Genomic DNA, 16,080 nt, shown 5'->3' with positions numbered 1-16,080 from the left:
TTAAGTAGCGAGTGCGTTGCGATTGTGTTGCATGCCACCCTTTTTTTGGGCGCAGCTGTGCATCAGACAATCCGACCGATTCGGACTGAGCACGGGATTTCACTTTCAAATTGTGTCGCAAGCCCAAGTCCTTACATGCACCACTAAAAAGATGATGAACTCTGTAGGACATGAGCGGGGAAGCGACACATTCGTGATTTCGGGGCGCACAATCTTAGTGAATCGCAGCAGGTATAAGTAAATGTGCCCCAATGTATTTATTTAGAGACTTTTTTTTTACTTTATTGATGTATTAATTTTCAACCATAGGCATTAGGGAGTGCATCCGCTACTCGCCCTCAAATATGTCCTCTCCCCCTCTCAGCCTCCTGTTTCATAGCAGGTAGCTGAGTCTGGCAAGGCAAGTCCTGCAGGTCAGCCATGCCTCTTCTCTCATAGCAGGCAGCTCAGTCTGGCAAGGCAAGTCCTGCAGGTCAGCCATGCCTCTTCTCATCTCATAGCAGGCAGCTCAGTCTGGTAAGGCAAGTCCTGCAGGTCAGCTATGCCTCTTCCCATCTCACCGTGGCAGCTCAGTCTAGTAAGGCAAGTCCTGCAGGTCAGCCATGCCTCTTCCCATCTCATAGCAGGCAGCTCAGTCTGGTAAGGCAAGTCCTGCAGGTCAGCTATGCCTCTTCCCATCTCATAGCAGGCAGCTCAGTCTGGTAAGGCAAGTCCTGCAGGTCAGCCATGCCTCTTCCCATCTCACCGCAGACAGCTCAGTCTGGTAAGGCAAGTCCTGCAGGTCAGCCATGCCTCTTCTCATCTCATAGCAGGCAGCTCAGTCTGGTAAAGCAAGTCCTGCAGGTCAGCCATGTCTCTTCCCATCTCACCGCAGGCAGCTCAGTCTGGTAAGGCAAGTCCTGCAGGTCAGCCATGCCTCTTCCCATCTCATAGCAGGCAGCTCAGTCTGGTAAGGCAAGTCCTGCAGGTCAGCTATGCCTCTTCCCATCTCACCGCAGACAGCTCAGTCTGGTAAGGCAAGTCCTGCAGGTCAGCCATGCCTCTTCTCATCTCATAGCAGGCAGCTCAGTCTGGTAAGGCAAGTCCTGCAGGTCAGCTATGCCTCTTCCCATCTCACCGCAGGCAGCTCAGTCTGGTAAGGCAAGTCCTGCAGGTCAGCCATGCCTCTTCCCATCTCATAGCAGGCAGCTCAGTCTGGTAAGGCAAGTCCTGCAGGTCAGCTATGCCTCTTCCCATCTCATAGCAGGCAGCTCAGTCTGGTAAGGCAAGTCCTGCCGGTCAGCTATGCCTCTTCCCATCTCACCGCAGGCAGCTCAGTCTGGTAAGGCAAGTCCTGCAGGTCAGCCATGCCTCTTCCCATCTCATAGCAGACAGCTCAGTCTGGTAAGGCAAGTCCTGCAGGTCAGCCATGCCTCTTCTCAACTCATAGCAGGCAGGTCAATCTGGTAAGGCAAGTCCTGCAGGTCAGCCATGCCTCTTCCCATCTCACCGCAGACAGCTCAGTCTGGTAAGGCAAGTCCTGCAGGTCAGCCATGCCTCTTCCCATCTCATAGCAGGCAGCTCAGTCTGGTAAGGCAAGTCCTGCAGGTCAGCTATGCCTCTTCCCATCTCACCGCAGACAGCTCAGTCTGGTAAGGCAAGTCCTACAGGTCAGCCATGCATCTTCTCATCTCATAGCAGGCAGCTCAGTCTGGTAAGGCAAGTCCTGCAGGTCAGCTATGCCTCTTCCCATCTCACCGCAGACAGCTCAGTCTGGTAAGACAAATCCTCCAGGTCAGCCATGCCTCTTCGCATCTCACCGCAGACAGCTCAGTCTGGTAAGGCAAGTCCTGTAGGTCAGCCATCCCTATTCCCATCTCACAGCAGACAGCTCAGTCTGGTAAGGCAAGTCCTGCAGCTCAACAAACCCCCTTCCATCTCACAGCACACAGCTCAGTTCATTATCAAAAACTGCACCTTACTTTATACAGAAACCTAGAACCATATGTGTTCCGTAATTTTTTCACAAGGGGCACACAACCCCAACTTTTAATATGCACAAGTAAAAGTTTCACATTAAAATTCCAAGGTTCCAGGTATTAGTAGATATGAGAAAGTCTTAAAGAAGTAAGATTTTTGATTGTCGATAGTACAAGAGATCTTTATCTATTTCTTTGCTCTTTACTAATGTTTTTTTCCCGAACTGGAAAGTACTCATACCTCCAGGCCGTGTGACTGTGATAATCTTCTTATATTTGTTTTCCATGGACTTCTTCCTTCTAAAATCAACTTTTAAAATTATGCTAATGAGGTAGGCTACTGCTGAATTTCCCAGAACCTCTCTCTGCTGCAGATTCACAGGCTGTTACACTGTCTCACCTCCCCCCTGCTCTATTGACCTCCCTCTGCCTGATGTAATCTCACTGCAGCACAGGAATTTTCAGCACACAGTGGGAGGGGGGGAAGTGTTTTTAGGTACTCTGCCCCAGCACACCTGTAGGCTAATTAGCATAATTGTAAAAGTTGATTTAGAAGGAAGGAGGCCATGGATAATAAATATAAATAGATTACCACAGTCACGGTGTCTGATCTATGAGTAAGTGTCCCTGGTTTATACATGCTTGACTGTGATGGTAGATTTCCATTGAGACTGAGGAAAGAGGGTAAACACAAGGGGGCATATTCACTAGGAACAGTGCAATTTGCCTGTGTAGTGTGCAGATGGCATCAGATTCAAATTCCGGCTCACGTTCTTCATGAATCTGGCGCACGGTCCAACTGAGCAACGGAACGCCCCTTTCAGTGCAGCAATTTGTGTTGCATGATGTATAGTGCAGCCGCGACACAAAAGGGTTGCGTGTGACACATATGAGGCGCGGACCCTAAATAGAACAAAAAATCAATGCCTATTCCCCACAAATGAACAGTTGAAAATAATGTTTTTAGCTTCTTTCTTTTTGCTTTACAGTCTGTTGTAAATAATATTATTATATTATATTATATGATAAATTATATTATAAAATAATAATTTCTTGTAGACGGGAACAAGTATTGGGCAGCAGATACAAACGGCAACGGGGATACGGAGATTTCCTCCTATGTTCTTCTTACTTTACTCTCGGATCAAACGACTTCACAAACAGTGATCGAAGAGGTTTCTCCGGTAGTCAACTGGATCATCAAACGGCAGAGACCACAGGGTGGATTCCACTCTCCTCAGGTTTCCCTTATAAGATCTTAATACAATAATAATATTTAACCTTATTTATTATTATTTAAATTATATAGAATTTATTATAGTAATATTATTTAATATTTATTTAAGAAAATGCGCGTGAAAGGACTCAGGACTGAGCTCTATCTTTTCTATGGCAATTGATGCGTTAAAAAAACTGCATGTGTGCGTGAAAAAAAATGCAAGTCTGAAAAGACCCATTGGTTACAATAGGTCAGAGATGCAATGCAAGTTGTGCGCGGCAAAAGCACGCACAGAAAACGCGCGTGAAAAACGCAAGTGTGAAAGGGGCCTTCGAACATCTGTCTGCTGTGCACAGGTGGGGGAGAATATTAAGACTGGCATTATAATAAATTCTCCCCTTTGAGTTTTGTTATTTTATGTTACCCATAACTTATAGACAACATTTTATTGATTCTTCCTAGAATAAATTTAAAAAAGTGTTATTAATACCTTTTATATAGCGTAGCTTTTTGATGTTTTAATTATTTTGCTCTTTTTGGAAAGAATTCATTCGTTTCTATGTTGCTGTGACGCTTACAACTGGCTGTTTATGGTTTTCCAGCCTTTTGCAGTCCGTATTTAACATAAAAAGTCATTAGCCATAACCTGCCTTTACTTTATTGCGTGACTAAAAATAATCCCCAGGCACAGGGGATAACAATCTGACCAGAGGGGTCTGATTGCTGGTACCCCCACGATCATGAGTTCCTGTTTTAACTAATGGATCTTCCTGTTGATCATATCTATACTATAGGAGTGAGAATGGGACCCACAGCATTATGATTTATGGCTGAAAGCCTACTGATGAGATTGCTACCCCCTATCCTGTGTATGAGGGGTAACAATAACGCTTTGCCTGACCCATTTTTGCGGTGACGCGCCTCGGTGTAACTTAAAGCTGATGGGCCCCAGTGCAAAGCCTGTGACTGGTCCCTGACTATAATGTATTGTTTATAGTACTAGTCTTCTCATATGGGAAAGGGACACCTTATGGGCTCCCTAAACCTCTTGGGCCCGGTGCAACCGCCAGTTACACCCCTGGTGATGCAATACTGTCAAAAATAAACTGAAGGACTTTAGTGTGAGCCACTAATGAGTGCACATCAGATTTTCATGCATATTTATGATAAAATGAAGATGGTACTAACCTTAGATGCTCCCATTCTTACAGAGTACAGCGGTGGCGCTTCAAGCATTGACAATATATACAAAAGCGACTTACACCGATAATCCAGACGTCACAGTGTCGCTCAGGTCACTTTCTGGATTTAATCGCCAGTTTCATGTGGACAAAAAGAACGGCCTACTTACCCAGAGAGAGACATTACCGGATATCCCCGGAGAGTATACACTGGTGGCTACAGGGACCGGCTGTGCATTCATTCAGGTGAGGGAAGAGACTGATTATCAGGGAAACCTGTCAAAGATGCAATATACAGAAGATATATACAGTAGATAGAGAGAGAGAGAGATTTTTATGACCAAGTTTAAAGGGGTTGCCCAATTGTAGCAAATAAATGTCAAAGTTTGTGTAATTTAAGTTATACAATTTTCCTATATACTTTTTTACTTTATACTTTTATCAATTCTTTGCTGTTTTCTAAATCTCTGTTTGCTGTCATTCTATAGGAAGCTTCATTGTCTATAGTGCACATCACACCTAACAAACAGCTCTGATTACTCTCTGTGATTCTAACGAGCCATGCACCTGTGTGACATCCCATGACCAGGGATATAACGAGCTGTGCACCTGTGTGACATCACATGACTAGGGATATAATAAGCCGTGCACCTGTGTGATATCACATGACCAGGGATATAACAAGGCGTGCACCTGTGTGACATCACATGACCAGGGATATAACGAGCAGTGCACCTGTGTGACATCACAGGACCAGGGATATAACGAGCTGTGCAACTGTGGGACATCACATGACCAGGGATATAACGAGCCGTGCACCTGTGTGATATCACATGACCAGGGATATAACGAGCCGTGCACCTGTATGACATTACATGACCAGGGATATATATCGAGCCGTGCACCTGTGTGACATCACATGACCAGGGATATAACAAGCCGTGCACCTATATGACATCACATGACCAGGAATATAATGAGCAGTGCACCTGTGTGACATCACATGACCAGGGATATAACAAGCCGTGCACCTGTGTGACATCCCATGACCAGGGATATAAGGAGCTGTGCACCTGTGTGACATCACCAGACCAGGGATATAACGAGCTGTGCACCTGTGTGACATCACATGACCAGGGATATAATAAGCCGTGCACCTGTGTGATATCACATGACCAGGGATAAAACAAGTCGTGCACCTGTGTGACATCACATGACCAGGGATATAACAAGCCGTGCACCTGTGTGACATCACAGGACCAGGGATATAAAGAGCTGTGCAACTGTGGGACATCACATGAACAGGGATATAACAAGCCGTGCACCTGTGTGATATCACATGACCAGGGATATAACGAGCCGTGCACCTGTGTGATATCACATGACCAGGGATATAACGAGCCGTGCACCTGTATGACATTACATGATCAGGGATATATATCAAGCCGTGCACCTGTGTGACATCACATGACCAGGGATATAACAAGCCGTGCACCTATATGACATCACATGACCAGGAATATAATGAGCAGTGCACCTGTGTGACATCACATGACCAGGGATATAACGAGCCGTGCACCTGTCTGACGTTACATGACCAGGGATATATATCGAGCCGTGCAGCTGTGTGACATCACATGACCAGGGATATAACAAGCCGCGCACCTGTATGACATCACATGACAAGGGATATAATGAGCAGTGCCCCTGTGTGACATCACATCACCATGGACCAGTTTTTATCCAGAGGAAGGAAACAATGAAGCTTCCTGTAGAATGACAGCAAGCAGAGATCTAGTAAAACCATGAGGAACTGATAAAGAAAGTTTATTATATAACTTTTCTTTACAGAAACTATATCAATTGTTTGCCAAAAGCGGAAAACCTCTTTAAGTATTATTTTATAACATAATCTTGTAATACATTTTCCATAGTGATGAATGGGACCGAACCGCAATGTTTGGAATGTGTTGTAAGTGTTCACAGCACTTTCAGGTTCGGATGTTTCAAAATTTTCAGGTTAAGTTTTGACCAAACTCAGCTGAACCTGAAGCGGTCTGCTCATCCCTATATGTCTAAGGCTACATTCACATGAACGTATGGGGGACGTACAGTATATACGTCCAACGAATATACAGTGCGTATATGTCCCCCACAGCCGGCAATGGGCGCACGGCGCCCTACAGGAGTGGCACACGGCACATGTTACTCAGGAGTGGGGCGGGGGTGAGTGTTGCTCTCCCCCTCCTCCTCTCTCCGGCACCGATGTATGCCCGCTGTACTACATTGTGTGAATGTAGCCTAATCTATATATTTATATGTCTCCACCTATTTGTATGAATTTTGGCTTGTCAAGTGGCTAACATTCATAATGGGGTTTCCATGTCTTTTTGAGAAATCCAAAAGCCCAAAATACATGCACTTACCTCTCCTCAGTGTCTACGTTTTATATTTTGGTGCTTCTGTACACATTGAACTGGAAGAGATGACATTACATACAAACAAAAACATTTCGTGAAGCTTTTTAGACTGGAAGTCCTCAGGCATAAAATTAACATTCAATGTGGAATACAAATTTTGCACACATATTGTCCATGTGATGTCTCAGCCAATCCTTGATATCGGCAATCGTGTCCAAGGCCAGGGAGTGGCTCATCCATTTGTTGTCATCACTTCCTGTTCGATGATGGGTAAAAGAGGTGATGGAAACCAAGAGCCCCCACTTTATTTTTAAACAAACTAAGGTTTTTTATCCCAAGAACAGAAATTCTTTTTAACCTAATTGGAGAGAAGTCATATACAATACAGTTGTATATGACCTGGCCATGAAAATTATGCAAATTTTATAAGACTCCACAAAAGACAACTGTATATTGTAACCATGTGCTACTTGAGATCATACAGATTGAGGACATTTGACAAGTAAACCATATGTTCTTCAATCCTGTGGACCCTCTTTAAAGGCACATTCGGTACATTTAATGTATTTTACAATTGTAATTTTGAATACAAAATTTCAGTTTACCTATCTGTCCACAGACTCATTTGAAATATCACACCCCTCTGGCCAAATCTGATACCTTCTTTGCCCTCACTGCCAGCACAAATCCATCAGTCTGTACCAGTGAATCAAAGAAAGAATTTGATGTCGTTATAGAGGCCAGGTAAGAAAAAAAAAAGGTAGGTCTTAAGGGGGTTACAGTCCGTAGCTGCTGTTTCCCAGAAAAGCAGGTAGTCCTTTCACCATATTTCATTATGATGCAATTGTGTTTTTTATACAATATACACTCACCGGCCACTTTATTAGGTACACTTGTCCAACTGCTCGTTAACACTTAATTTCTAATCAGCCAATCACATGGCGGCAACTCAGTGCATTTAGGCATGTAGACATGGTCAAGACAATCTCCTGCAGTTCAAACCGAGCATCAGTATGGGGAAGAAAGGTGATTTGAGTGCCTTTGAACGTGGCATGGTTGTTGGTGCCAGAAGGGCTGGTCTGAGTATTTCAGAAACTGCTGATCTACTGGGATTTTCACGCACAACCATCTCTAGGTTTACAGAGAATGGTCCGAAAAAGAAAAAACATCCAGTGAGCGGCAGTTCTGTGGGCGGAAATGCCTTGTTGATGCCAGAGGTCAGAGGAGAATGGGCAGACTGGTTCGAGCTGATAGAAAGGCAACAGTGATTCAAATCGCCACCCGTTACAACCAAGGTAGGCAGAAGAGCATCTCTGAATGCACAGTACGTCGAACTTTGAGGCAGATGGGCTACAGCAGCAAAAGACCACACCGGGTGACACTCCTTTCAGCTAAGAACAGGAAACTGAGGCTACAATTTGCACAAGCTCATCGAAATTGGACAGTAGAAGATTGGAAAAACGTTGCCTGGTCTGATGAGTCTCGATTTCTGCTGCGACATTCGGATGGTAGGGTCAGAATTTGGCGTCAACAACATGAAAGCATGGATCCATCCTGCCTTGTATCAACGGTTCAGGCTGGTGGTGGTGGTGTCATGGTGTGGGGAATATTTTCTTGGCACTCTTTGGGCCCCTTGGTACCAATTGAGCATCGTTGCAATGCCACAGCCTACCTGAGTATTGTTGCTGCCCATGTCCATCCCTTTATGAGCACAATGTACCCTGTAACATCTGATGGCTACTTTCAGCAGGATAATGCGCCATGTCATAAAGCTGGAATCATCTCAGACTGGTTTCTTGAACATGACAATGAGGTCACTGTACTCAAATGGCCTCCACAGTCACCACATCTCAATCCAATAGAGCATCTTTGGGATGTGGTGGAACAGGAGATTCGCATCATGGATGTGCAGCCGACAAATCTGCGGCAACTGTGTGATGCCATCATGTCAATATGGACCAAAATCTCTGAGGAGCTTCCAGCACCTTGTTGTATCTATGCCACGAAGAATTGAGGCAGTTCTGAAGGCAAAAGGGGGTCCAACCCGTTACTAGCATGGTGTACCTAATAAAGTGGCCGGTGAATACTATTAATACTCCTATTAAACTCCTAAAACTACCGTATTTTTTGGACTATAAGACGCACCGGAGTATAAGGCGCAAAGTTGATTACATGTTATTATTGAGCTACATGGACAAATCGTCCCACCAAAAAAGCAATAATTTCACCTTTCGCTATTTTGTTGTAGCTATTCTGGCGAAAGAACCGTAACCAATGAAGTCATTCTGGAGGTGCAACTTCTATCAGGTTTTTTTCCTATTAAAAAGAGTTTGAGAAAGGTAAGGCACGTGTAATTCTATTATAGGGCTGTCTACGAGAGTGGCGGAAATACCTTAGCGCTGTGCTAGGAAATTTCCAACACTCCCATAGTATTGAACTGTATGACAGGACTAATGCTTGACGTGACACTTCAGTCAATTACCGTATTTTTCGGACTATATAGCGCACCGGATTATAAGGCGCACCATCAATAAATGCCTGCTAAACTGTCTAGGTTCATATATAAGGCGCACGAATTATAAGGCGCACCGGATTATAAGGATGAATGACCAGCAGGTGGCAGACCTGTACACAATTCAAGGCAGCTGTTGTCTGTAAGTACGGTTCATATATAAGGCGCACTGGACTATAAGGCGCACCTTTGATTTCTGAAAAAAATTTATGATTTTTTGTGCGCCTTATAGTCCAAAAAAAACGGTAGTGAGAATGGAACAGCAATAAGACCCCTACTGTTCCTTTACTGCTCATGGATTTCCCTTCTGAAGGCCGGACTGCAGCGCCGGTATAGTAATGGTTAATACATAGCCAGTGGTGCAGTTCTTCTGGCAGTCCTTGCTGGATATTTCTGTGTAATGTGTGGACTCCCGTTCTGTGAAATATTTGCAGTCCCTAGGATCAAACCGACATACAAGACCGTTTTCACAGACTGCACATGGACCTAAGCATAGGGGGTAACAATGATACTTAGTACAACCCCTCTAATTATCAGAACCATAGTTCAATACAAAGACACCATAATTATTTCTAAACTATGTATTTTATATTCCATAGTTAAAAGCAAATCCGATTGTGGAAAAAACTGAAGTCGGGAGTGATAAAGTTACAATTTACTTGGAGAAGGTACCGAGCTTCTAATTATTCCTGTTATATTTTTTATACATGGTCTTTAGTGAGCCAAACTATATCCATTAAAAATAAATATGTTTGGTCAGTGTAAGAATCCATAGTGTGGGCGGGGACTTTAAGCAGGCACTTCATGATTCAGCTGTGCTATGAGATGCTGTGTGCTGACAATGTGCTTAGATGATCAGGGTACAGGGTTTAGCTACGCTTTCATTTATCTTCTAAAGATTCTACTAATATCTGACACATAGAAAAAGAGAGATGAGACATATCAGAGTCCTGAAATGGATAGAAGACATAAGAACACACTCACCTCTGATACCTAACCTATAACACATACAGTCAGCACTGCTATGCCCTCTTCCCCTCGGATCCAGACCTCATCTTGTCTGTAGAGCTGCTACTGGACAGGAAGTGCCCCTGTCTGTAGTGCTTTCTGCCTCCTGCCCCTCCTCCTGCAGTACAAGAGAAGCTTTTCATGCCAGAGTAATCTGCCGGACCATATGGTTGTATCCAAGGACAATCAAATTGAAAAACACCAGAACTGATAAGGACAGGTTGGAATTATATCTGTGAAATTCTGTATTTTTTGTTCATAACTTTGAATAAGAGAATGTGTTATGCTAAATATATTTAAAAATTTTGTCTTTGAGGGAATACCCCTTTAAAAATGGTGCAAAGCACAACATGCCCAGGGCTAGAAGGAGGTACCCAGAGGCACAGCATGGACTACTTATTTATTCTTTAAAAAAATTATATAGTTCATTATGGGGAGAGAGGATAGCAATTCTATGGTTCCTCTGCTTCAGTAAGCAGAGAGGCTTAGTTCTCCCCAGTTGAGCCTTACAGTAGGTGGACACTCCCTGTTCTGTAGAGATCACTTCTCAGAACTTGTTATAGTCATAACTTGATAAAAAAATACATATATTTTTATAATATAGATGTCTCCTTACAATAGGACATAATTATATAATTTACTACTACCAGTTTCATAATTAAATTCCTGTGAGACAACTAACAGAGGCTAAACCTTGTCGGAGGTTAGGCCTTCTAACCTAGTAGTTTTTCTCTTATCCATGTCTATTATGATATATTTTTATGGTGGTTCACAGCTAACCCATGAGGCTGAAAGTTTCCGATTCACCATTTATCAAGATTTGCATGTCAAAAATCTCCAAGCTGCAAAAGTGAAGATTTATGATGCATATGCTCCAGGTATGTACTGTACTGACACTTTAGATGGAAAAAACTAAATCTAAAATAACACATTTTAATGGGATAACCCAAGTTAAAAACAGTTTTGCCTGAATGGAGCTAAACCGTTCCTACCTAACTACCCGGAAACCACCGAAGAGCATAGATTGGGAAATATAGGGGAATAGCAATAGTGGGGCCCACAGTGTCAGGGGGCCCCAGCATCTGGGGTATTGAATGCGTATATGCTGTATGTGTGTGGTAAATATATATTCAAGGTGGGAGATTTATCAATGGTTTTGTTGGGCTTTTTTGGCGCAAAAAAGTTTTTCGTGACTTTTCATTGCTAAAAAGTTCCACATATTTCTGCCATGTCACTGGTGTAAATATAAAACTACTGCTAGCTACTTGTCTCATAGTCATTGCCGGTGTATCTACTTTTTATGCATTTTGCAACTTTTTTGCGACTTTCTGAAAAAATAATCCCAGTCACAAGTAGAGCATAAGAACATTTATTAAATGGCCAAAGCCATTTTATTTAAATTGTTGTAGGTGTGTGTATATGTGACGTGTATATACCGTATGCCTGTATAGATGATGCATGGGTGTAAGAGATGGGCAAATTTTTCAAAATTCGATTCGACATGGTTCGCCGAATTTCTTTAAAAAAATTGATTTGACCCGAATCAAATCATGTCAAATCATGTTAAAAAACAGATACAGAGAGCCTGTAGGGTGTAGTAGACCGTTGTGCCATGCTCAAATAGGGAGAGTGGTTTGGTCTTCAAAGAATGCTGTGTTTTAGTATGCTGGGCAGGACAGATTCTCTACTGCAAACTCCGCAAGTTGTGGCCACACATCAAGTTTGGCTTCCCAGTAGTCCAGGGGATCCCCTACCTCAGTGGTGGCTAACCTATGGCACGGGTGCCAGAGGTGGCACTCAGAGCCCTTTATGTGGGCACCCAGGCCATCCCCAGAGGTATCTTCCTGCAGTCTCAGACAGCCCAAGACTTGCTGTGCACAGAGCTATTTTAAAGTGACAGCGCTACCTGGGACTAGGAGGAGTGGAAAGGTGTGGGCAGATCAGGATTATCATTGTAGCTCCTACTCCGGCCCTGACAATTCTTCCTGTTTATGGGACCCTGGAGGGAAGCCACAATGATCATCCAAATTTCTTTTATTTTCTGCTTTATTGGTGTTCCCCAGGATGCTGATATCAATGAAAGCTGTGACAGAGCAGGGAGTGTAAATCACTAATTCAATTTCTGTATTGGCACTTTGCGATAAATATGTGGGTCTTGGATGTAGTTTGGGCACTCGGTCTCTAAAAGGTTCGCCATCACTGCCCTACCTGGAGTGGTAGAGTGCTGTCCAAGTAGTCCACCACCTGCTGGTGCAGGGTCTGCTCCATGTCCTGCTGGTGGTGGTGGCTACCCTCCTCACTAGGCGGGTGAAGGAAGCTGTTCATTAAGGACTCACAGTACTTACATTAAAAAAAAAAAAGGACTCCAGACTTGGGGTATACAGAGCCCCAAAAACTAACACCCTGGACTTGAATTTGAAGTTTGAATTTGAATTAAGACGAATTTGAAAAAATCCTCTCCTGAAGATTACAGATACCACATGCATCATTCATTGCAGTTTCACTGAAAATATTATGTCTTTGCCTGTTTTTTCATTGGTTATATTCACGGTAGAATTGGTAAGAGCGATAGAAGATGTCCACTACTTTTTTTCTAATGATGGATAAATATGAAAGCTGTGCCATTGCTTTCCGGAAAAGTTATAGCCCTGAACTGATCACTCTAGCTCACAGGTTGTTGCAGGCAAAAACAAGAAGCAGGATGAGGAGAATTGCCCATATTTTAAAATATGACAAGCAAGCTGACACCTGCTTCAAGCGACGATGAAGATGAAGCCCTTGCATCACCTGGTTCCCAAGTGCGATCGGCTACATCATCATCGATTTGTGTTTCCATGTCACTGCGATTCTCCTCAATGGTCTCAGTATGCACATAACTTCCCGTGCCACTCTCCACATCTCTACTTTCCTGCTTACTGGTGATGGATCGTTTGCGATTGAACCGGCACTAAGAGCCTGCTCATTTGTGTGAACAACCTGAGCCGGCTCCCGTCAGTGAGCCGATGGCTTGTTAAACTCCTCCCCTAAATGGCTCACCACGCCCCTTTTGGTGCGGGGCGCCTGGATGGCCTGCGGCTCCCTATTATATATTTAATAGGGAGCCGTTCAGGAGCCAGAAGAGCCGGATAATGAGCCAGCTCAGTAAGAAGAGCTGAAATTCCCATCACTACCACCTACTGCACGAAGCAGCGGATGTCTACCCCAATTCTTCACTGCTAAGCAGCTGCTGCCTGTCCTCAAAGAGTTCCTCTTCGCTGTTTAGTGGCGCTGAGCCCAGACCACCGAGTAGCTCTCTGGCTGCGGGAAAGGAACAGGACAGAGCCTGGTTGAGGACAGGTGAGTGCCACTGATCTGCTCCTGGGCCATGCCAACTAATTGTTGTATCTAAGGAACCCACAGACTCTTGCCTGGGGTTGTCATTTGGGAGGAAGTGGATGACCTGGTCAACCAATTGAGAACCTTTGGGTTGTTTATTAATACACTGCCGCTAGATGACCACAGCATTTCTGGCCACACAGTCAGCCCTGCTGCCACGTGCCCGTACTGTGCTGCCACCTTTGCCTGCTCCACCTGCCACCTTTCTGTATGACATAGCGGTTAATCAACTATGGGGATTTTACACAGATTTCTTGCTATTAACTTCAGCAACAAAAAAGAACTGAAATTTGGGGTATAATGGGAATTGGAGCAAAAATCACTCCAGCAACTATGTGGATTTGACACATATCTACTTTCCCAACAAAAAAGCACTTGAAATGGGGGGTATACAGAACCTCAAGTACTGACACCCTGGACACTCCAGCAGCTACTGAGTAGAAGCAGCTGGACTCTACAGGCAGCACATGCCGTGTGAAATGACAGGATTGGAAATGGCAGACAGTTTTTATAGGGCTGTGACATCACATAAGCCTGCCGGTCACTGATTGGCTTACATCCCTGCACATGTGATCGAGGGTGTTCCTTTCTTCTTCCCAGAGTAATCTGCCCCATGTAACACAATGGGGCAGATTTATCAAGCTGTCTGAAAGTCTGAATATTTCTAGTTGCTCATGGCAACCAATCACAGCTCCCCTTTAAAATATTCATGAGCACTGGTAAAATGTAAACTGAGCTGTGATTGGTTGCAATGGGCAACTAGAAATATTCTGACTTTCAGACAGTTTGATAAATCTGCCCCATTGAGCTCACACCTATTTAGCTAATAAAGGGAAATCACTGTAAACTTCGGAATCATGACAAATCGAAGTTTTCCTGAAATTCAGATAGTTAGAATCGAATCGCCCATCTCTAAGGGGTGTATATGGTACTGTATGTATGTGAGTACATGCTGTATGTATATATGGTGTGTATATACTGTGCGTGAGTATACAAATATGTACATTTCTTTCAGGAGGGCCCATTCAGAAGTAAGTTATATGGTCCCGCCTCTCCAAGTTACACCCCTAGGGCAATTTATCCTCATACATCGGCATATGATGTAAACCACACATGGACCAAATAGATCTAGAAACACCTGAAAAATCCTGCAGGTGGCTCCCGTTTTGATTAACTTTTCCTGCTTCTAAGCCTAAGATTTTGTTTTTCTGTCTCTCCCAATTCTAGATGAGCAAGCATTCGCTGACTACAATTCCCCCTGCCATACAGGTACCTAATAGTATGAATATTGTACATGATTGGTTTAGTATTTATACTGACATTAAACCTAAACTATAGCAAATGTCTTTCTAATGAGAGGACTTTGTGCTGTAAATGTGCTTGAAAGAAAGGATTTTGGGTACGTGGGCCTAGCTAAAGAACATTTTGAACAGAGAGAGAGTCTCTAAATACATTCAGTGCTTATTTGGACTGGTTTGATATTACCAGTATTTCCTATTTTCATCATTTACCCATAAGCCAAAGAGCAAATCCAGTTTGATACAAAGTTTTACTCTAAAAGCTGCTCTTAAAACAATAGGGACCATTTACATCCAAGGAATCCATCCAACACTCTGACTCCTATGATGTCTTGCATAAGGCAGAGAGGCAGGAAAGGGTTAACACATAAATCCTGCACCCCCTCCTCTGTATTGCTAAATAAATTCTCTCCTCCCGTTTCCATATGTGCCAGTAAATTTTCTGGTTTCTATATCTTAAACTTATGTACATAGTTGTTTCTTAATTGTTGTTGTGTTTTTTTTTGTTCTAGAGAATGGAAAAGATACCTAGAAAATCCTGTGTCAAGTCAAAATATATTCCTCTGACATTCCTATGTGAAATTGAAAAAGCTGTCAAACACTCTTACAATAAATCACCATAAGGACATATAGAATAAATGGTTTTGTGTTTACTTGAGGAATATGTTATGTAACCTGTATTTGGCACTTTAGAGCAGTTTTCTCTATGGTACAATCAGGTGTCCCTGATATCAACTGTATAGTAATGTAAATGAAGACTGGCAGATATGATGTCTCCAATGCATAGCATGCAGAAAAAACAAGATCCTGTGTCCCAATTTATATCCTACAAAGAATGAGTAACCGAATGGAGGACAATGGGGCATATTTTCCAATGGTCCCACAGCCGCATTTCATTCAGGTTCACACCACCGGGACAGGCATATAGAAGGGCATTTTGTCGCATGAGATCGGCTTTTGGCTCATCGGCGCCAGATTTCATGCAACAGAAATCGGGAGGGGGACGGGGGCGTCGGACAATCCAATGGATTCGGACAAACCGCAGGATTTAACTTAAAAATTGTGTCGCAAGCCAAGCACTTACATGCACCAGGAGGAAGATGGTGAAC

General features: G+C 43.5%; 1 protein-coding gene across 1 annotated transcript in view; it reads left to right on the top strand.

Annotated features, from left to right (window-relative positions):
- LOC140106766 (alpha-2-macroglobulin-like protein 1) overlaps positions 1-15,629 on the top strand; it is a 62,768-nt gene extending 47,139 nt beyond the window's left edge. Inside the window, exons 29-36 of the mRNA XM_072131384.1 lie at positions 3,018-3,199; positions 4,389-4,604; positions 7,398-7,522; positions 9,027-9,117; positions 9,890-9,958; positions 11,074-11,176; positions 14,901-14,942; positions 15,484-15,629. Of these exons, the coding sequence (XP_071987485.1) occupies positions 3,018-3,199; positions 4,389-4,604; positions 7,398-7,522; positions 9,027-9,117; positions 9,890-9,958; positions 11,074-11,176; positions 14,901-14,942; positions 15,484-15,503 (848 nt within the window). The 3' untranslated portion in view covers positions 15,504-15,629. The remainder of the gene's footprint in view (positions 1-3,017; positions 3,200-4,388; positions 4,605-7,397; positions 7,523-9,026; positions 9,118-9,889; positions 9,959-11,073; positions 11,177-14,900; positions 14,943-15,483) is intronic.
- The last annotated feature ends 451 nt before the right edge of the window (positions 15,630-16,080 follow it).

Source organism: Engystomops pustulosus, chromosome 11 (genome assembly GCF_040894005.1).
Source record: "Engystomops pustulosus chromosome 11, aEngPut4.maternal, whole genome shotgun sequence".
Lineage (NCBI taxonomy): Eukaryota > Metazoa > Chordata > Amphibia > Anura > Leptodactylidae > Engystomops > Engystomops pustulosus.
This window is presented reverse-complemented; position numbering and strand designations above follow the sequence as displayed.